General features: G+C 46.9%; 1 protein-coding gene across 1 annotated transcript in view; it reads right to left on the reverse strand.

The window, feature by feature from the left end:
- The window catches only part of LOC137334044 (ubiquitin-like modifier-activating enzyme 1), a 212,513-nt gene that overhangs the window by 155,476 nt on the left and 33,913 nt on the right, over positions 1 to 23,124 (reverse strand). The window contains exons 12-14 of the mRNA XM_067998471.1: positions 22,891 to 22,971; positions 16,048 to 16,203; positions 1,911 to 2,076 (exon numbers count right to left, since the gene is read on the reverse strand). Coding sequence (XP_067854572.1) covers positions 1,911 to 2,076; positions 16,048 to 16,203; positions 22,891 to 22,971 — 403 coding nt within the window. The remainder of the gene's footprint in view (positions 1 to 1,910; positions 2,077 to 16,047; positions 16,204 to 22,890; positions 22,972 to 23,124) is intronic.

Here is a 23,124-nt window from a genome sequence, read left to right on the forward strand (position 1 = left end):
GCTCCCCCATGGCGACATCACCCGCAGACATGTGGTCAACTTTCCCATATACATTGGTGATATCCAGCTATGCCTCTCCATCACCTCTCTCAGCCCCTGCACTGCCTCTGTGTCGTTAGATTGCTTGTCCAACATTCAGTTTTTTGACGAGCTTCATTGGTGAGGGTCCAGAGAAGAATGATCCCCATGTGGTGAGCTGTGAGCAAGGACTAGAGAGGCTTAGCCCCTCAGCCCAGACAGAAGGTGGCTGAAGGGGGACCTAATCATGCTACGTAAAATGTTAAATGGCACATAGATAAGGTCCAGAGAGTATTACTTCAAGGTCAGTAAAAAAGGATAAATTTGTGACATCAATTGTGGAGGTTGATTTGTATCATCCTCATGTACATAGTAAATTAAGGTTGACCCAGCTCATTACTAAAAGGCTGGAGGAACCTTTTCTCTTCTCAATGGTACTTGTCCCCAAACAAGATCCTTAGTAAGATCATAGTTTCTAGTGGTGTGAACTACAAACTCTTCAACACCTACCACCCCGCACGCATAATGAGCGATTCACAGTAAATCAGTGAGACATAGGCAGCGGAGGGGACCCAGACAATGTCACATTCACCTCGTAGCCCATTCAGATGAACCACATCGCTGTCACTCAGTGCTCTGTCCAATCACTTTGATGGGAAAGCAATAAAGCTCTTCCCTCCCCACCTCGGTCTGCCATTTATAACCTTCAGTAGACAAGTGCCAGAATGGGTTGAATTGTCCGAGTCCACCAACATTCAAGTTGCCTCTATTCTACGCTGTGTAACAGTTCCAGAATGGCTTGTTGTGTTTTTAAAGACTATTCACCAATTCAGGAGTCTTTGTTTCCACAAATTGTTAAGAGTTGCAGTAAACTTGTAGGAGGGATTGGCTGTTGCCCAATGATTGCACAGCAGCAAAGTCCAATTAAATTTTTTTAAAAAATTATTAAGTGCCAATTGGTGCCAAATATGAGAAACAGCTTTTTTGTTGTAAACAAGGTTGAGATTATCTAACCGTTTTAGGATATTCATAGCCACCAGAGAAGAGGCATTTAACCTCTGAGGTGAAAGGACAGTTTTGAGACATGAAGTGCTATCCATTCCTTCATCATAGAGAGGAGATCGTCAACACTAAACTGGGCATGGTTCCAACCTATGTTTCAGAGGTGACTAGAGAGGTTCTTACACAATCCTCCCTTTAGAGAGGAGACTTTCATCGCCAATTTGAACTGAAGTTCCAAAGGTGAACGAACAATTCTGTGCCCACTGAGGGTGAGAGAAAGAAAATCATATATGAATGTTTACAAAACAATTTTGAAGCTTGCAGTCTTGGCTCAGTGTTAGTAGCACTCACGCCTCTCAGTCAGAAGGTTGTGAGTTCAAGTCCCACTCCAGAGACTTGATTACAAAATCTAGGCTGGCACCTCAGTACAGTACTGAGGGAGTGCTACATTATCAGAGGTGCCGTCTTGTGGATGAGACGTTAAACCGAGGTCCCGTCTGCCCTCTCAGGTGGATGTAAAGATCCCATGGCACTATTCGAAGGAGAGCAGGGGAGTTCACCCCTGTGTCCTGGCCAACATTTATCCCTCAACAAACATCACTAAAAAATAGATTAGCTGGTCATTTTCGCATTGCTGTTCGTGGGAGCTTGCAAATTAGTTGTCGCATTTCCTACATTACAACAGAGGCCATGTTTCATAAGTACTTCATTGGCTATAAAGCCCCTTGGGACGTCCTGCAAGTCTTTCTATCTTTCGCAATCCAGAAGTGGTACAGCAAGATGTGGGTTTCTATTTGCTGAAGAGCAAGTCCCCTTCTATTTTTTTAATATGCGATTCAAAATTGATCATCAGATAATCAACCTTTGTTCACATAAACAGAGCCACTTACGAGCTTCCACATTATCCAATGCATTTGCCACCCCATCCAGATCCTCAAAGAAATCCTGGTTATAGACGTTCGCAGTCTCTGGCCCAACGCGGTTCTGATGGGCAGTGATTCGCGTATGAGGATTCATCTTTCTCACCGCTGACGCTGCCGTCTCCGACTTCAATTTCTATCCAGGGTTTAAAAAAATACAAGTCAGACTACATTAGCGTTCTACTACCAAAAAAAACGCCGTTTGTCAACCTCCTCCCCCCCGCCCCGCCCCGCAACACACGTACAACGCTCAAAACAACGGGCGATATAGCAACAGAGTGCAGCCAAAGGCAACTGGCATAAGATCAGATGTCTCACCAAATTAGGTGTCAGCCGTGGCTCAGTGGTAGCATGCTCATCCCTGAGTCAGAAGGTTGCGGGTTCATGCCCCACTCCAGAGACTTGAGCATATAATCCAGGCTGACACTTCAAGTGCAGTACTGAGGGACTGCTGCACTGTCGGAGGTGCCGTCTTACCGATGGGATGTTAGACCGAGGCCCCGTGTGCCCGCTCAGATGGACGTAAAAGATCCCATGGCCACCATTCGAAGAGGAGCAGGGGAGTTCTCCCGGGCGTCCTGGCCAATATTTATCCCTCAGCCAACATTACTAAAATAATTATCTGGTTATTAACTCATTGCTGTTTGTGGGACCTTGCTGTGTGTAAATTGGCTGCTGCGTTTCCTACATTACAACAGTGATGACACTTCAAAAGTATTTCACTGGCTGGAAAGTGTCTTGGGATGTCATGAAAGACGCGATATAAATGCAAGTTCGTTCTTTCTTTCAAATTGGCCCTGGTCATTGCTGAAAGAACTGGTGCCAAGACACCAGCTCCGAGCTCTCCTGCGGCTTTAATCCGTGCTCCACTGACCCTAGATCAACGGGTGTTATTGTGCTCTGGACGAATGGACAGCACTCCAGTTAGTTTTGCACTACTTGTAGTTCTATTATCACTGGTGTGAAGCTAGAATGATGGGGGACTACCTACTTCAGCTAAAGTCACAACTAACGCAAACTGCCGAACTGACAAAAAGCTGGCACAGACATGACGGGCTGAATGGCTGCCTCCTATGCTGTAAACTATGATTCCACGACATCAGTTGGGGTGCAGTTATATTCCGCTCTGCAACATAGAACTCTCTTGACAGCAATGCAAGATGAGCAGTACAACTACATCAACAGATATCACCTGGGTGGTAGCATTATGGTGACCTAGCTCCTTAAACACTTCTGCAAAGCGCCATATCACTTTTCCCATATGGGAATGACATCGTCCCTTCATCAGACTGTGCCTGCAGGGACAATTTGACTCAGTAGGAGCTTTTCCAAGCTGAAGATGATCTCAGCAGGGGCTCGTTATCTGATGTGCCAGACAGCACAATACAGGCCTTCTGTAGCAAGTTACATAGGAACAGGAGGAGGAGGTCATTCAGCCCCTCGAGCCTGTTCCGCCATTCAATTAGATCATGACTGATCTGTATCTTAACTCCATTTACTCGTCTTGGTTCCATAGCCCTTACCTAACAAAAATTTATCAATCTCAGTTTTGAAATTTTCAACTGAGCCCCAGCCTCAACAGCTTTTTGGGGGTCAGAGTTCCAGATTTCCACTACGCTTTGTGACATTGAAGTGTTCACAGAGGGAAGGGAAATGATGGTTGCAGATTGCAGTGCAGATCATTCTGCTGCTTTTTTCTGAAGTGGTTAAGTGGGGCAGGCAAGTAGGAGTGAAGATATTTTATGGTGATTCGCGTCCTGTGCCATGAAGTGATGGGATGTGTGAAAACCGTATCCATGGTCACCTCCAGACTTCACTATTCCAATGATTTCCTGGCCGGCCTCCCCTCCGTAAACTTCAACTCATCTAAAATGCTGCTGCCCATATCCTATCCAGCACCAAAGTTCTGCTCACCCATCAACCCCTGCGCTCGCTGACATGCAGTGGCTCCCAGTCCCCAATGCGTCAAATTTTAAATTCTTATCCTTGTGTTTAAATCCCTTTGTGGCCTTGCCCCTCCCTATCCAGCCCGACAACCCCCACCCCGAAAGTCTCCATTCCTCTGACTCAGTCCTCCTGTGCACCTCTCCTCCCTCCACCCCACCACTGATTGCCAATGCCCAGAGCCACCAGGCCCGATGCTCTGGAAATCCCTCGCTAATCTCCTCCAACTCTTCCTTTAAGGCCCTCCTTAAAACCCACCTCTTGGACCAAGCTTTTGGTTACCCCTCCTAATACCTCCTTCTTTGGCTCAGTGCCCTAATTTTTGATTACGCTTCTGTGAAGTGCTTGGGGAACGTTTTTCTATGTCAACAGGTCCATTTCAAGCAAATTGTTGTTGTGCCTCTTTGCTACATGACTCCCCACGTGGTGAGCTCCTAGTCCCTCTGTCAATCTATTAAACATCGTCACCATATGGTAACAACGCAGCACAAGCAAAACAAAACATGGGGGGGGGCAGAAGAGAAAGTTTATACAGGAACCATTTGTTTTAAAGCAGAAAAACTCTGCCCCCTTCAAGTGTTAAGGGTTGAACGAATCTCTCTAAAGTTACAGTGCAAGAAACCACCCCCCCCCACAGTTGTTTCACCATCTCAGGGTTAACTAGGTGGTAGGTACAAGCACAAAAAACAGAGAAGTCCATAAAGATGTTGGAGTAAGAACAATCAGCTAGAGAGTCTCTACAGTACATGTGCTTTTAATCAGCTTTCAATTAGAGGTGGGGTTTCAGAGAACACAGTTCAGTCATTAAGAAAAGAGAGAAAAAAAATTTTGGCTGGAGCCAGCCTGGGAAAAATGCAGAACCGGCTGGAGGAGGAAGCTGGAGCAGGATCAGTAAGATCCATCCTCGGGACTGCTCTCGCATTCCTCCGGGCGGCCAGTTTCAAGGGGCCACAGGGTGCAGGATACCCCCCCTCCTGGTTATCGATTGTGCCGGACGCAGAGCAACCCAATTGAAGAAAGTGGAAGGAAATATTCCCCTTCACACCCCAATCTCCCCACCCCAGAAGCTGTTTTTTTTTAAAACTGGGGTTCAGCTCCACGGAGACTGTCACCCCACTGGCACCTCAGCAGAGCGGCCAGTTTTTCACGCGCGAGAAAGTGAGTGGTGGCAGGCTATTTGACCGTGGAAGGCATCGCAGTCAAGCCCTGTGAACGTCCACGCCCGTGCGCTTTTCTGAAGGGGTGACAGGGTGGTGATCAGAAACGGCGGGTTGTCTCCCCCCTCCCCAGCCCAGAGGCACTGAGCCCAAACTGTAACATTCCAACTGCTCCCCACAGCTGAGATGAGGCAAACAGAAGCCATGTGTGTTACAAGGACAATGCTTCAATAAGCAAATCAGTGAGGGAGTGTTGCACTGTCAAAGGTGCCGTCTTTCGGATGAGACGTTAAACCGAGGCCCCGTCTGCCCTCTCAGGTGGACGTAAAAGATTCCACAATACTAGTTCAAAGAAGAGCAGGGGAGCTCTCCCCGGTGTCCTGGCCAATATTTATCCCTTGATCGACATCACTAAAAACAAATTATCCGGTCATCTATCTCATTGGTGTTTGTGGGACCTTGCTGTGCGCAAATTGGCTGCCGCGTTTCCTGTATTACAACAGTGACTACACTTCAAAAATACTTCATTGGCTGTAAAGCGCTTTGGAACGACCTTAGGTTCGTGAAAGGCGCTATATAAATGCAAGTTCTTTCTTTTTCTTGTATTACAAGGGTTAATATTCTCTCCAGCCACAATGTCCAGACTCCACAAGACCATGACTCCAGTGGTCGATTACCTCGGCTAATAATGCCATCCTGTAATGCCCTTTACATCCTCAATCAAATTAACAGAATCTCTGGTTACAAATATACTCTCCACTATCAGGCTCCAGTCTGCTGTGAGATTGCTCAAGGTGGCTACCACACACAATTAATGAGGGCCCCCAGACACCAGGCTCCATTAAGGGAACACACAGAGCCTTCCCGTCATTAACGGGAAGACTGGACTCAGGAGAGGAGATCTCAATGCACAAGGCAAGGCGCAGAGATCAAACGTTCAAGGGATCTCGAAAAAAGTTGCAAGGAAAACTTCACGATGACAGACCAATATATAACAGCAGATTTTTAAATTTAAGGCACAAATAATTGGTCTCTATATTTTCTTTCCATTTCCCATGCCCAATGTGTTCCCTTCAGTGTGTTGTTTTTGGGCCATCAAGGGGAGGTAGTGGAGCATCTTTCCGTCATTTTTGCACTCAAAGAGTCAGCATTGAACACTCCCAGTCAGCAGAGGATCAGATCGAGCGTCGAGCTCCCTCCACAGTATCCCAATGCACCTTAACTCGAACCAGACAAGATTGGCTCCTTCTGCACCAGTGAGGCTATTCCCAAACCAGCTAGTCTTGTGGTGCCTGCCAGACTGTAACAGACGCTGAATTCTTGTGCAATTTTGTGCAATCAACAAGCCACTGGAGTTCAGTCTGAACTTGTTTTGCTCAGGGCCCTTACAGTCAGAAAGTCCTGTTAGTTTGGTTTGAACTTTGGTCCCCCCACTCCTTAACTCGTGAGCTCCTATTCTTGGTCATGCCACCCTGGGAGGCACAGAGCAGATGCCAGCTGTTTCTTCACAAGGACAGGGAAAGAGGAAAAATAAATTGAAGGGCAACTGAACCATCCCTCCCTCCCTGTAGCAAAGCACATCGATCAGTAATCCTCCACCCACCCCCGACAGAACAGCCGAGATCGGGAGCTCAGTACGTGTTGTGAAACCGTGACACAGTCAGAAACCGTGCGTTCAGGAATTGAGAAGTCACGGTTATGGGAACTGTAGGCGCAAAGCAATATTCTGCCATAGTGCCATCCCACCAATGCCAGCTGTGGCTCAATGGTAACCCTCTCGCCTCGGAGTCAAAATGTTGTCCCACTCCAGAGACTTGAGCACAAAATCTAGGCTGACACTCCCGGTGCCAGTATAGAATCATAGAATCATAGAAGTTACAACATGGAAACAGGCCCTTCGGCCCAACATGTCCATGTCGCCCAGTTTATACCACTAAGCTAGTCCCAATTGCCTGCACTTGGCCCATATCCCTCTATACCCATCTTACCCATGTAACTGTCCAAATGCTTTTTAAAAGACAAAATTGTACCCGCCTCTACTACTGCCTCTGGCAGCTCGTTCCAGACACTCACCACCCTTTGAGTGAAAAAATTGCCCCTCTGGACCCTTTTGTATCTCTCCCCTCTCACCTTAAATCTGTGCCCCCTCGTTATAGACTCCCCTACCTTTGGGAAAAGATTTTGACTATCTACCTTATCTATGCCCCTCATTATTTTATAGACTTCTATAAGATCACCCCTTAACCTCCTACTCTCCAGGGAAAAAAGTCCCAGTCTGTCTAACCTCTCCCTGTAAGTCAAACCATCAAGTCCCGGTAGCATCCTAGTAAATCTTTTCTGCACTCTTTCTAGTTTAATAATATCCTTTCTATAATGGGGTGACCAGAACTGTACACAGTATTCCAAGTGTGGCCTCACCAATGCCCTGTACAACTTCAACAAGACAGTAGGGAGGGAGTGCTGCACTGGCGGAGGTGGCATCTTTTGGATGAGTCTCTAAATTGAGGCCATCTGCTCTCTTGGGTGGACAATTGTAAACAATTTTACAACACCAAGTTATAGTCCAGCAATTTTATTTTAAATTCACAAGTTTTCGGAGGCTTCCTCCTTCGTCAGGTGAACGATGTGAAAATGGGTGGAAGTAGACGATCCCACGGCACTATTCGAAGAGGAGCAGGGGAGTTCTCCCCGGCGTCCTGGCCATAATAAGAGCATAAGAGATAGGAGCAGGAGTAGGCCATTCGGCCCCTCAGGCCTGCTCCGCCATTTAATGAGATCATGGCTGATCTGATATTTATCCCTTAAACAACATCACTAAAAAAGATTATCTGGTCATTACCTCATTGCTGTTTGTGGGACCTTGCTGTGCGCAAATTGGCTGCCGTGTTTCCTACATTATAACAGAGACTACGCTTCAAAAAGTACTTCATTGGCTGTAAAGCACTTTGGGACGTTCTGAGGCCCTGAAAGGTGCTATAGAAATGCAAGTTCTTTCTTACACTCCCTATAAATCAACAGCCAAGATCCTGCTCAAAACAGGGGGAAAGAAAAACATACCGAGCAGATCCCAGACTGAGACTTGCAAGGAATAAACTGACATTTTACAATCCGCAGTTGAGAAGTTTGGCTGCTGCCTTGTTCCAAGTTCCCCGGCTCAGTGTTGATTACTGCCCACTTATTTCCCACAAGAAAGAAATTTTGTTCAAAAAGGAAAATGAAGAAACCCGTCTACTTGATTCAGAGTTGCTTAATTCAAATGATCTGACAATTCGAAGTCTTTTTTAAAAAAAATACTAACTTTCCATTTCACCACGTCATTTATAAGTGTTTAATTCAAATGGTTGTCTATTTCAAATTTTTTTTTTTTAAGTGCATAAACATCTCCAAATGATCAGGAGTCGACATCACCCAGTGATGGTGCTGTTAATTGTAAACAATTTTACAACACCAAGTTATAGTCCAACAATTTTATTTGAAATTCACAAGCTTTCGGAGGCTTCCTCCTTCCTCAGGTGAATGTTGTGGAGTATCAGAGCAAGTATCAGAGTATCAATGTTAAAGTATCAATGTTAAAGTATCAGAGCAAAGAGTTCACTCAATTCATGGTATTCTCAGAATGGAAGAGAAAAAAAATGGGAGAACCGGGTTATTTTGATGTTAATATGGCACTGCAGACTTCAAAGGTTTAATGCAACAGATTCACAAGTCTTCTGTTGCCCGCAGACTGTTAACTACGATAATCATCCTAAGGCAGCGTGGATCATTGCCAATACACGTTTCAAAAACATTTGTTAAAACAAATGCAGCACAAATCCCACAATGTAGATATTTCAGAGATTTTCATCATGACAAAGTGGAAACAATCAAGAGAAAGTGTGAAAGGGAGAGTGAGAAAGTGAGGGACAGAGAGAGCACGAGGGAGTGCAACAGTGCGCGCAAGGGGGAGAGAGAAAGGGAGGGGCGCAGAAGGGGGAGACTGGTGGAAGCTGGGAAAGAAGGGGAGGCATGGGGGAGCGCCTGGGAGAGAGGGGGACGGTGAAGAGAGGAGAGCATGAGAAAGGAGGCGTGCTGAAATTTTTTTCTGGTCTAGTTATCCATTTTTAATGGTGAGCTCACACAGAGATATAAATAATCACCGAATGTCATTTGGAAACGTCAGGGAACTGTTCAGAGTTATTTCCTTGATCCCGCAGTCGCTGTGGGGAGCAGTGCCCACAGGAAGCTCAGGCTGGAGGATCAGGTCTACAGTGTTATGGCCTTGTCTCTGATCCATGCTCTCTTCGAGTGAGGCTTTCCTCACTGGGAGCGCCCGTGGGGACTGCAGAGTCACCGATCCCAGGGAAAACTTTCTGGCTGAACACCATCCTCAGGCTTTGAACCTTGGGAAGTTGCTGCCACTCTGTGGGAGATACAGTCACTGCAAGCTGCCCAAACATCTGTCCCGATCTAGGGACGAGAAGGTCTAATCCCACGGTCATTTGTGGGCTGGCACCGGGAATAACGACCATGAAAGCTGCTGGATTGTCATAAAAACGCAACTCATTTACTGCTGTCCTTGAGGGAAGGGCAGCTGCCTCCCCTAGTCTGGGTACTAAAATTACACATGAGTTAAAAAACCCATAAGAGTGTAAAAAGGCACCATCACCTTGTCAACACGTGTTGGGAACTGCTTTATGAGATATGTGTACAGGGAGATGCCATCATTAAATGTTTTGTAATAAGAGTTTTGCAAAGGTCTGAATCACACAAGAGTGTGAAGCATCCCCAAATTATTTCTGGGCTCTTGCACTTTTCAGATTCCCTTTAAGTTTCAAATTGCCTCCCTGTGAGAACCCTCCTTTATAAAGAACGAACCTGCTCTGGAGATGGCGGCAACAGCGGACCGCACTTGGAGACGGGCCGCGCTGTCCACTTCTACACTGGCCTTGAAGTATCCAGAACAATGGGTGTGTTAAAATCGGATCGTTGGTGAAAGCCAGACAAAGCCCTGGGCTGGGCCGGTTCTGACCTGGGATGAGAATTCACAACTAATTTCACAAGGCCTCACACAGGCTCTTTGTTTATATGCTGCTTCCATTTTTGTATCCTTCAACTGGAAGGGTCCACGAGCAACTTACAGACCACTTCACAACTCAAGCACCCCAGTTTATACACTCATTCCACACAACGTATCCTCCATGTTTGGGGGGGGGGGGGGGCGGTAGGAGGGGGTGAGAAGCTTGAAAGATGCAGTCCATATTCAACGGTTACTTCCCTCGAGTCAGGACACTTCACACAGGATCTGGAGGGGATTTGATTAAATTATTTTTATAGTTTTTTTTAGTTCGTTCTGGGAATGTGGGCGTTGCTGGCAAAGCCAGCATTTATTGCCCATACCACTACTTGCCCTTGAGAAGTTGGTGGTGGGCCTTCTTCTTGAACCGTTGCTGTCTGTTTGGTGAAGGTGCTCCCACAGTGCTGTTGGGTAGGGCGTTCTGGGATCTTAAACTCAGTGATGATGAAGGAACGGCGATATATGTCCAAGTCAGGATGGTGCGTGACTTGGGTGGGGGGGGGGGGGGGGGGGGGTGAAAAAGAAAGAAAGGCTGGAATTTATATAGAGCCTTTCAAGACCTCAGGACGTCCCAAAGTGCTTTACAGCCAATGAATACTTTTTGAAGTGTAGTCACCGTTGTAATGTAGGAAACGCTGCAGCCAATCTACGCACAGCCAGCTCCCATAAACAGCAATGTGATACTAGAGTCATAGAAAAGATACAGCACAGAAGGGGGCCATTCGGCCCATCGTGTCCCCGCCAGCTCGAAGAACAACCAGGTGCCCATTCTAATCCCACCTTCCAGCACCCGGTCCGTAGCCCTGCAGCTTACAGCACTTTAGGTGCAGGTCCAGGTACGTTTTAAAAGAGTTGAGGGTCCCTGCCTCTACCACCAATTCGGGCAGCGAATTCCATATACCCACCACCCTCTGGGTAAAAAAGTTTTCCCTCATGTCCCCTCTAATCCTTCTGCCAATCAGCTTAAATCTATGTCCTCTAGTTCTTGAACTCTCTGCTAGGGGAAACAGATACATAACATAAGAACTTAAGAAATAGGAGCAGGAGTAGGCCAATCGGCCCCTCGAGCCTGCTCCGCCATTCAATAAGATCATGGCTGATCTGATCCTAACCTCAAATCTAAATTCATGTCCAATTTCCTGCCCGCTCCCCGTAACCCCTAATTCCCTTTACTTCTAGGAAACTGTCTATTTCTGTTTTAAATTTATTTAATAATGATGTAGCTTCCACAGCTTCCTGGGGCAGCAAATTCCACAGACCTACTACCCTCTGAGTGAAGAAGTTTCTCCTCATCTCAGTTTTGAAAGAGCAGCCCCTTATTCTAAGATGATGCCCCCTTGTTCTAGTTTCACCCATCCTTGGGAACATCCTTACTGCATCCACCCGATCAAGCCCCTTCACAATCTTATATGTTTCAATAAGATCGCCTCTCATTCTTCTGAAGTCCAATGAGTAGAGTCCCAATCTACTCACCCTCTCCTCATATGTCCGCCCCCTCATCCCCGGGATTAACCAAGTGAACCTTCTTTGTACTGCCTCGAGAGCAAGTTTGTCTTTTCTTAAGAATGGACACCAAAACTGTATGCAGTATTCCAGGTGCGGTCTCACTAATACCTTATATAACTGCAGCAATACCTCCCTGTTTTTTATATTCTATCCCCCTAGCAATAAAAGCCAACATTCCGTTGGCCTTCTTGATCACCTGCTGCAACTGCATACTAACTTTTTGATTTTCTTGCACTAGGACCCCCAGATCCCTTTGTACTGCAGTACTTTCCAGTTTCTTGCCATTAAGATAATAACTTGCTCTCTGATTTTTCCTGCCAAAGTGCATAACCTCACATTTTCCAATGTGTACTTCCTGTCTACTCTATCGAGGTCCCTCATAATTTTGTACACCTCAATCAAGTCTCCCCTCAGCCTTCTCTGCTCCAAGGAAAACAACCCCAGCCTATCCAATCTCTCCTCGTTGCTGCAATTTTGAAGTCCTGGCAACATTCTTGTAGATCTTCTCTGCGCTCTCTCCAGAGCAATTACGTCCTTCCTGTAAATGTGGTGACCAGAACTGCGCACAATACTCCAGCTGTTGCTTTACCAGCGTTTTATACAGTTCCATCATTACATCCCTGCTTTTGTATTCTATACCTCGGCTAATAACGGAAAGCATTCTGTATGCCTTCTTCACAACCTTATTTACCCACACCGTCACCTTCAGGGACCTGTGCACATGTACTACAAGATCTCTCACTTCCACTAACCCTCTCAATATATTACCGTTTACTGCGTATTCCCTTTTACTGTTTGCCCTCCCTAAGTGCATTACCTCACACTTCTCCAGGTTGAACTCCATTTGTCACTTTTCCGCCCACTCCACCAACCCATTGATATCTTCTTGGAGTCTACAGCTGTCCTCTTCATTATCAACTACACGGCCAATTTTTGTGTCATCTGTAAATTTGCCAATCATGCCCCCTACATTCAAGTCCAATTCATTAATATATACCACAAACCGCAAGGGACCCTACACTGAGCCCTGTGGCACACCACTGAAAACAGATTTCCATTCGCAAAGACATCCATCGACTTTTACCCTTTGTTTCCTGTTACTGAGCCAATTTTGGATCCAATTTGCCACATTTCCCTGTATCCCATGAGCTTTTACCTTTCTGACCAGTCTGCCATGTGGGACCTTGTCAAATGCCTTACTAAAATCCACGTAGACAACATCCACTGCACTATCCTCATCAATCCTCCTCGTCACTTCCTCAAAGAATTTAATCAGATTTGCAAGGCATGACCTTCCCTGAACAAATCCATGCTGACTATCCCTGATTAAACCATGCCTTTCCAAGTGACAGTTTATCCTATCTCTCAGTATTGATTCTAATAGTTTGCCCACCACCGAGATAAGACTGACCGGCCTATAATTGTTCGGCCTTTCCCTCGTACCCTTTTTAAACAACGGTACTACGTTTGCAGTCTTCCAGTCCTCCGGTACCTCCCCTGTATCTAGTGAGGATTGGAAAATGATCCTCAGAGCATCCGCTATTTCCTCCCTGGCTTCCTTCAATAGCCTAGGAAACAATCCATCCGGCCCTGGTGACTTATCAGCTTTCAAGGATTCCAGTCCCTCTAGTACTGCCTCTCTCATTATGTTTACCTTATCCAATATTTCACACCTCTCCTCCAACTACTACGTCCGGGTCATCCCTTTCCTTTGTGAATATGGAGACAAAATATTCATTTAAAACCCTACCCACATCCTCTGCTTCTACACACAAGTTACCCTTATCATCCCTGATAGGTCCCACCTTTTCCTTAGCTATCCTCTTGTTCTTAATGTACTGATAAAACATCTTTGGGTTTTCTTTAATCTTACTAGCTAATATTTTTTCATGCCCTCTCTTTGCTTTCCTTATTTCCTTTTTTATGTCATCCCTGTACTTTCTATACTCCTCTAGGCTTTCTGCAGTATTTAGTTTTCTGTGACAGTCATAAGCTGATCCATTTAGCATATCATCCCTTCTCACTGCTGTAATTGATTCTTTAATCAATAATGCTACCCTCCCTCGTTTTTTTTTTAATCACCCACTCTATCCTGCCTGAAAACTCTATATCCAGGGATACTGAGCTGCCAATTATCCCTCCCTTTAAGCCAGGTTTCCGTTATAGCGATATCATGCTGCCATGTGTCTATCTGTGCCCTCAGCTCATTCTGCTTTGTTTGTAATACTCCTTGCATTGAAGTATATACCCTTTAACCCCGTCAAATTCCTGTGCTGAACACTATTTAACCTTTGCTTCTTTTGCCTTTCTGAGTCGCTAACTACGTCACTAACTGTTTTTCTACTTCCCGTTTCCTGGTCTGAATTTGTCCTTTCTGTACCTGCCCTTTGGTTCCCATCCCCCTGCCATACTAGTTTAAACCCTCCCCAACAGAACTCGCAAATGCCCCCGCGAGGATATTGGTCCCGGTTCTGCTCGGGTGCAACCCGTCCAGCTTGGACAGGTCCCGCCTTCCTCAGAATCAGTCCCAATGCCTCAGGAATTTAAACCCCTCCCTCCTACACCATCTCTCAAGCCATGCATTCATCTGGTCTATTCTCCTATTTCTGCTCTTGCTAGCACGTGGCACTGGGAGTAATCCTGAGATTACTGCCTTAGAGGTCCTGCTTTTTAATTTATTTCCTAACTCCCTATATTCTGCTTGCAGGACCTCATCCCTTTTTTTAAACCGATGTCGTCGGACCACGACCTCTGGCTGTTCACCCTCCTCCTTCAAAATGTCCTGCAGCCGCTCCGTGACATCCTTGGCCCTAGCACCAGGGAGGCAACATAACATCCTGGAGTCATGTCTGTGGCCGCAGAAATGCCTATCTGTTCCTTTTACGACGGAATCCCCTATCACTATTGTTCTCCCATTCTTTTTCCTCCCCTCCTGTGCAGCTGAGTCACTCGTGCTGCCACAGTCTTGGCTCTTGCTGCATTCCCCTGATAAGCCATCTCCCCCAACAATATCCAAAGCGGAATATCTGTTTGAGAGGGAGAAGACCCCAGGGGACTCCTGCTCTACCTGACTAGTCCTTTTACTCTGCCTGGCGGTCATCCATTTCCTTTCTGCCTGTGTAATCTTTACCTGCGGTGGGACCACCTCACTGAACGTGCTATCCACGATAGTCTCAGCATCGCGGATGCTCCACAGTGAATCCACCTGCAGCTCCAGCTCCGAAATGCGGTTAGCCAGTAGCTGCGGTTGGACACACTTCCTGCACACATGGTCGCCAGGGACACCGGTAGTGTCCATGACTTCCCACATAGCGCAGGAGGTGCGTATCACGGGTGCGAGCTCTGATGCCATGACTTGCCTTAGATTAAGCTCGTTAGTTACTCCCTTTAAGGAGTTTACTCCTTTAAATTACTCTTAATTTAGAGAATGTTAACTACACTCGGGACCTTGGTTCACTAAAAAACACTACTTGCTATAACCAATTTAAGTTTAGTTTTCAAAAAAAAAAATGTAGTTTTATGCTATAAGTTACTTAGCCCACAGCCCTAAGAAAGAAGAGAACAGAAGAGATACTCACCACCAACCACCTACCTGCCTTACCAGTGACGTCACACTGCAGTTTTGTTTTGCTGTTGCTGTGACCCGCTCTTGGTACGCTCCTCTCTGCTGTCTAAACATATGCACCTCACCCCTTTCTGCACTGGATCTCCTCACTCAACAAATTCCCAATTAGAGACTCTGTCAAAACCAGATTCCGTCGATAGCTGCTACTCCGTGCATTAGCAAAACCCTTCCGAATTTATGCTAGCTAGAATGCCAATCACCTGAGTCAGCCCCAGCTGACAGTAGATATAATGACCAAATAATGTTTTAGTGATGTTGGTTGAGGGATAAATATAGGCCAGGACACCGGGGAGAATTCCTCTGCTCTCCAGTGGGATCTTTTACATCCACCTGAGAGGGGATGACGGGGCCTCGGTTTAATGTTTCGTCCAAAAGACGACCTCCGACAGTGCAGGCATTGGGAGTGTCAGCCTGGATTTTGTGCTCAAGTCTCTGGAGTGGGACTTGAACCCACAACCTTCTGACTCAGGAGGAGACTGCGCTACCAACTGAGCCACAGCTGATCTGGAGGTGATGTTGCTCCCATGCACCTGCTGCCCTCGTCCTTCTAGGTGGTGGAGGTCGTGGGTTTGGGAGGTGCTACCGAAGAAGCCTTGGCGACTTGCTGCAGTGCCCTGTGGATGGTACACACTGTAGCCACAGTACGCCAGTGGTGGAGGGAGTGGACGGGCTGCCGATCAAGCGGACTGCTTTGTCCTGGATGGTGTTGAGCTTCTTGAGTGTTGTTGCAGCTGCACTCTCGGCCTACACTAGGCTCTTGGTCAACAGGTTCCTTTTAACCACTTCATTAAATCAAAAATAAAGCAATTGCTTTTGACTCACGGTAACATCGGCAGGTCGGAAAAGGAACTGCCGGTTGAGGTTCGATCTTTCAATGGTGTCCATGTCAGTCACTGTGATGCTCCCGCCTTCTCCTGCTCCCAGGCCAATCATGGCAAAATTCTTCAGCAGCTCACACCCAATGGCACCAGCACCTACCTGGGAGCAGAGCAAGGATGAAACAACTCTCCAACAACAGGCAGCACTTCTCCCACTAACATGTTGCATGGTGAAAGTGAGAGAGCAGGTGCAATGGAGGCATCGGACAGGGGCACCAGAAATATGTGAAAGGGGGAGGGAGGGTGCAAAGGAGCCCGAGCGAGGTGCGAGAGCAGAGGTGATGGAGGTGGGAGGGGATAGTGGGTGTTCTTGTGCGATCTCCTACTGAGGGGGGGGGGGGGGGGGGGGGGGGGGAAGGGAGGAGGGGAAGTTAAAAGAAGGGAAAGACAGGGGAGGAGGTAGACGGATTAGGGTGGGGAGGTAGAGGAGGGAGACGGAGGAGCAAAGGCACTTGAACCTCAGCAGCATGGTGGGTGGGCGTAGGCTGAAGCTTCGGAGGGGGCATGGAATTTCAGCTTGGGGAGGTTCTCAGGCCAGTGTAATCTCAGACTGTGTCAGAGAGTGGGGGGGTTGGGGGAGGCTGCTAGAGTTTCTCAGTGGGCCAGGAATTACCGGGGGTGAGGTTGAGGGGGGGGTTTCTATTTAGGGAGGGTCTTCTGAGGAAGGAAGTATCAAAAATACCATTACTTTATTAAATTGAAGGAGAATACTTACAATTGTAAACAGTTTATTTTCCCAATACATAGAATTTCAGGAACACACTGAGTTACAGCCACCTGCGTTAATTGTATCCATATGATTTATATCAATTAGTGTTAATTTTATTCAGGTGGTGTGTATCAATTGAGGACTCCCTTGTGAACCATTTATAAGAGAGCTTATCTAGGGTGTGCACAGTGTGTGAATAAGGATCTCTGTGAATAGAGGCTTGGAAGCAACTGAAGATCAGGCTTCTGTATTCTATCCTTCACCACCTGGCTATCCAATTTATTGTAAACAATTTTACAACACCAAGTTATAGTCCAGCAATTTTATTTTAAATTCACAAGCTTTCGGAGATTTCCTCCTTCCTCAGGCAAACATTTGCCTGAGGAAGGAGGAAATCTCCGAAAGCTTGTGAATTTAAAATAAAATTGCTGGACTATAACTTGGTGTTGTAAAATTGTTTACAATTGTCAACCCCAGTCCATCACCGGCATCTCCACATCATGATATCCAATTTATAACATGGGAGCTGAGGATGGTTACCTAAAGGTGAAACTACGATTTTTTTGGACATAAAAACAATTAAATTTTATATATACAACCTGGTGGCTCCGGTGACCCTGACATTAGCCGGATCCAACCGCTGCTGCTGTTTTAGCAAGTGACGTTACATTTAACATTGGCAACCCCTATCACAGTGCCACCTACAGGCATAACAGGTACTGCAGGAAAATGCGGGCACTTTTAAAATGGGAAAACTCAGGAACAAAGAGCAGACTTAAGGATTTGGAATGCACTTTGAAAGGGAATGTTGCAACCCGCCCAGTATCGATACTGTTATGAGCAGATTGCACCATCTTGGGATGGGACAGGGCTGGCTTGATGGGCCAGCTGGTCCTTTTTTTTTGTATGTTCACTCCCAATCCCCAATCACTCTATTCATCATTAAACTCCATTGGCTTCCCAGCCCCCTCAAAGCATTGAATTTGAACCCTTCCCGTTATCTACAAGTCCCTCCCACTCAACTCCTGGACCTAAGATAAAGAAGAAGCAAAAAGTAATCCAAGTGGGACGTCACCAAGGAAGAGGTAAGTGATTGGCTGGTGAGTATTTTCCTGCTGAATTTGTCTAAGGTTAGAGTTTGTGGATTCTCTGGTCTCTGTTGTGTAGTGGGGGACTGCTGTTCAGCAAGGGCCCTTGAGTATACCTTTTTAATTGAAGTGAAATTAGAGGGATTCATTAAATTTGAATTAATTAGTTAAAGGGTAAGTCATGTCAGGACAGCCCAGCCCCGTGTTATGCTCTTCCTGCTCTATGTGGGAAATCAGGGACCCTTCCGGTGTCCCTGACGACCATGTGTGCGGGAAATGTATCCAGCTGCAGCTACTGACAAACCGCATTGCGGCACTGGAGCTGCGGATGGATTCATTATGGAGCATTCGCGATGCTGAGAACGTCGTGGATAGCACGTTTAGTGAGATGGTCACACCGCAGGTAAAGGTTGTACAGGCAGGAAGTAATTGGGTGACCACCAGGCAGAGTAAGAAGAGCAGGCAGGCAGTGCAGGGGTCCCCTGTGGCCGTCCCCCTCTCAAACAAATATACCGCTTTGGATATTGTTGAGGGGGATGACTTATCAGGGGAAGGCAGCAGCAGCCAACTTCCTGGCACCAGGGGTAGCTCTGCTGCACAGGCTGGGAAGAAAAAGAGTGGAAGAGCTATAGTGGTAGGGGATTCTATCGTAAGGGGAACAGACAGGCGTTTCTGTGGCCGTAAACGTGACTCCAGGATGGTTTGTTGCCTCCCTGGTGCCAGGGTCATGGATGTCACTGAGCGGCTACAGGGCATTCTCAAGGGGGAGGGTGAGCAGGCAGAGGTCGTGGTCCACATTGGGACCAACGACATAGGTAGGAAGGGAGATGAGGTCCTGCATCAAGAATTTAGGGAGCTAGGTAGCAGATTAAAGAGCAGGACCTCAAAGGTTGTAATCTTTGGATTACTCCCAGTGCCACGGGCTAGTGAGTATAGAAATAGGAGGATAGAACAGATGAATGCGTGGCTAAAGAGTTGGTGCAGGAGGGAGGGTTTCAGTTTCCTGGATCACTGGGCCTGCTTCTGGGGAAGGTGGGACTTGTACAAGTCGGACGGGTTGCACCTGAACCAGAGCGGGACAAATATCCTTGCGGGGAGGTTTGCTAGCACTGTTGGGGGGGGTTTAAACTAACTTGGCAGGGGGATGGGATACAGTGGAGCTACAATAGGGGGTGATGTGCAGCCAAATATAGAGAAAAAAACAAGTCAGCTTGGAAGACAGGGCAAATATGTGAGGGCAAGGCTGGATGGCATCTATTTTAATGCAAGGAGTCTTGCGAATAAGGTGGATGAACTGAAGGTGTTGATAAACACATGGGAGTATGATATTGTTGCTGTCACAGAGACATGGTTGAGGGAGGGGCAAGACTGGCAGCTCAATATTCTGGGGTACAGAATCTTCAGGCGAGACAGAGGGGGAGGTATAAGAGGAGGGGGGGGTCGCAATATTAATTAAAGAATCAATTACTGCCATAAGGAGGGATGATATGTTAGCAGGTTCCTCTAATGAGGCCATATGGGTGGAGCTTAAAAACAAAAAGGGGGCAAGCACTTTGATGGGAGTGTACTATAGGCCCCCAAACAGTCAGGGGGAGATAGAGGAACAGATATGTAGGCAAATCTCAGAAAATTGTGCAAATAATAGGGTAATAATAGTGGGGGATTTCAACTTCCCCAATATTAACTGGGATACTCAGAGTGTAAAAGGCTTAGAGGGTACAAAATTCTTAACGTGCATCCAGGAGAGCTTTTTGAGCCAGCATGTAGAAAGTCCTACAAGAGAGGGGGCGGTACTGGACCTAATTCTAGGGAATGTGGCCGGCCAAGTGGAAGAAGTGCTAGTAGGTGAGCACTTTGGTGACAGTGACCATAATTCGGTGAGATTTAAGGTGGTCATGGAAAAGGACAGGAAGGGGCCGGAAATAAAGGTTCTAAATTGGGGGAAGGCCGATTTTAATAGGATAAGGCAGGATCTGGCCAAAATGGACTGGGATCAGCTGCTTGTAGGAAAATCCGCATCGGAGCAATGGGAGTCTTTCAGAAGGGAGATTGAGACCATACAATGGCAACATGTTCCCGTAAAGGTCAAGGGTGGTTCCAAGAACTCCAGGGAACCTTGGATGTCAGGGGATATACGAGAATGGATTAGGAAAAAAAGGAGGGCTTTTGGCAGATACAAAAGGCTAAAGACGGAGGAAGCCCTAGAGGAGTACAAAAAGTGCAGGGGGATACTTAAAAAAGAAATTAGGAGATCAAGGAGGGGCCATGAAATAACACTGGCGAGCAAAATAAAGGAAAATCCTAAGATGTTTTATAAGTATATTAAGGGTAAGAGGATGACTAGGGAAAAAATAGGGCCCATTAGGGACAAAAATGGCAATGTGTGTGTGGAGCCGGCAGATGTAGGAGGGGTTCTAAATGAATTTTTTGCATCTGTTTTCACTATGGAGAAGGACGATGTAGACATAGAAATACGGCAGGGGGACTGTGATATACTCGAACATATTAACATCGAGCGGGAGGAGGTATTGGCGGTTTTAGCAGGCCTAAAAATGGATAAATCCCCAGGCCCGGACGAAATGTATCCCAGGCTACTGTGTGAGGCAAAGGAGGAGATTGCGGGGGCTCTGACACATATATTCAGAACCTCTCTGGCCACAGGGGATGTGCCAGAGGACTGGAGAACCGCTAATGTAATACCATTATTCAAGAAGGGGAGTAGGGAAAAACCGGGGAACTACAGGCCAGTGAGCCTAACATCAGTGGTAGGAAAATTATTGGAAAAAATTCTGAAGGACAAAATTAGTCTCCACTTGGAGAAGCAAGGATTAATCAGGGATAGTCAACATGGCTTTGTCAAGGGAAGATCATGTCTGACTAATTTGATTGAATTTTTTGAGGGGGTGACTAGGCGTGTGGATGAGGGTAACGCAGTGGATGTGGTATACATGGATTTCAGTAAGGCCTTCGATAAAGTCCCACACAGGAGACTGGTCAAGAAGGTACGAGCCCATGGAATCCAGGGTGCCTTGGCACTTTGGATACAAAACTGGCTTAGTGGCAGAAGGCAGAGGGTGATGGTCGAAGGTTGTTTTTGTGACTGGAAGCCTGTGGCCAGTGGGGTACCACAGGGATCGGTGCTGGGTCCCTTGCTGTTTGTGGTCTACATTAATGACTTGGATATGAATGTAAAAGGTATGATCAGTAAGTTCGCTGATGATACAAAGATTGGTAGGGTGGTAAATAGCGAGGAGGATAGCCTCAGTCTGCAGGACGATATAGATGGGTTGGTCAGATGGGCGGAACAGTGGCAAATGGAATTTAACCCGGAAAAGTGCGAGGTGATGCACTTTGGAGGGACTAACAAGGCAAGGGAATACACAATGAATGGGAGGACCCTAGGCAAGACAGAGGGTCAGAGGGATCTTGGTGTGCAAGTTCACAGATCCCTGAAGGCGGCGGAACAGGTAGATAAGGTGGTAAAGAAGGCATATGGGATACTTGCCTTTATTAGCCGAGGCATAGAATATAAGAGCAAGGAGGTTATGATGGAGCTGTATAAAACACTGGTTAGGCCACAGCTGGAGTACTGTGTGCAGTTCTGGTCGCCACACTACAGGAAGGATGTGATCGCTTTGGAGAGGGTGCAGAGGAGATTCACCAGGATGTTACCAGGGCTGGAGCGCTTCAGCTATGAAGAGAGACTGGGAAGATTGGGTTTGTTTTCCTTGGAGCAGAGGAGGCTGAGGGGGGACATGATTGAGGTGTACAAAATTATGAGGGGCACAGATAGGATGGATACTAAGGAGCTTTTTCCCTTCGTTGAGGGTTCTATAACAAGGGGACATAGATTCAACGTAAAAGGCGGGAGGTTTAGAGGGGATTTGAGAAAGAACTTTTTCACCCAGAGGGTGGTTGGAGTCTGGAACTCACTGCCTGAAAGGGTTGTGGAGGCAGGAACCCTCACAACATTCAAGAAGCATTTGGATGAGCACTTGAAATGCCATAGCATACAAGGCTACGGACCAAATGCTGGAATATGGGATTAGAGAAGACAGGGCTTGATGGCCGGCGCGGACACGATGGGCCGAAGGGCCTCTATCCGTGCTGTATAACTCTATGACTTTGCTCACGCTTCTCTCCGCAACCTGTAAGCACTCAAACTCCGGTCTTCTAAATCTACCCTCCTTTGCATCCCCCTCCCCACCCACCACCTCTCTCTCTTAACTCCAGCTTTGGTCGCAAGGTTTTCAGCTGTCCTGGCCCAACTCTCCCTAAGCCTCTCTGCTTTGCGATGTCCCTCCCCTCCTTCAAAAGCCCCCCTTAAAACCTGCTTCTTTGGTCACACTCCCTAACTCTTTGGGGTTTGGGCTTGGGTGGGATGGAAGGTGAAGACAGAAGTCAAAAGAGAAGCTCAAAGCCCAAAGCAGACAAAAGCTTAACACAAGCTTCCATCCGAGAATTTTGAGCACGTGAGAAATCTTCGTCACCAATCAGAAGCTTCTGGAATTTGCTTCGAGGTACTGGGGTCACGTTGTATCACTTCCTCCCTTCCCTGGCCTGGATCCCTTCGAACCCAGACTAATGAGATAAAAGGACGAATGCAAGAAGCCTTCAATGGTGAGAGTTTGGGCAGCCAAAAAACAGTTCCTGGTGGGTGTCGGTCCACAGTACAATTCAGTACTGATTGCCACATTTGGTCTGCGAGGACACAAGGCTAGCTGATGTGGCAAATGGGGAGCAGTGGGATGGGATTCTTCTCAGGTTAGAGACCGAGGCACACTGTGGAGTTGCAGCAGCTTTGATCTGCACCAGGCCAATGCCACACCCAACCTGGGAGTGCCCAACATCGGTACTGGTCGCAAAAGAAAAGGGTAAAATGGTTCATTTCGGCGAGTGTTGAAATCTTTGCTGTTGATGGGCACAAAAATTCATGGGAAAATAACAATACTCCCGCAAGAGAGTGTCTTGGGCCTCGTTCGCCACTTACCAGGAAGTATTTCTGCGTCTTCAGCTTCTCCTGAAAGTCCGCCCCGAAGATTGCAATCTGCCCGTCGTAACGACAGTCTTTCTGCGCAGAAAAAAGCACGAACAACAAGCCAGTTAAGTCAGCGTCAGTCCGAGCTCTTTCAAAGAGCAGGCACAGGCCTGATGGGCCGAATGGCCTCCTTCTCTGCTGGATGATTCTACGACTGAACCCAAACGGCAATTAAAAAGAGAGCTT

The sequence above is a fragment of the Heptranchias perlo genome, chromosome 17, assembly GCF_035084215.1.
Source record: "Heptranchias perlo isolate sHepPer1 chromosome 17, sHepPer1.hap1, whole genome shotgun sequence".
NCBI classification, from domain to species: Eukaryota; Metazoa; Chordata; class Chondrichthyes; order Hexanchiformes; family Hexanchidae; genus Heptranchias; species Heptranchias perlo.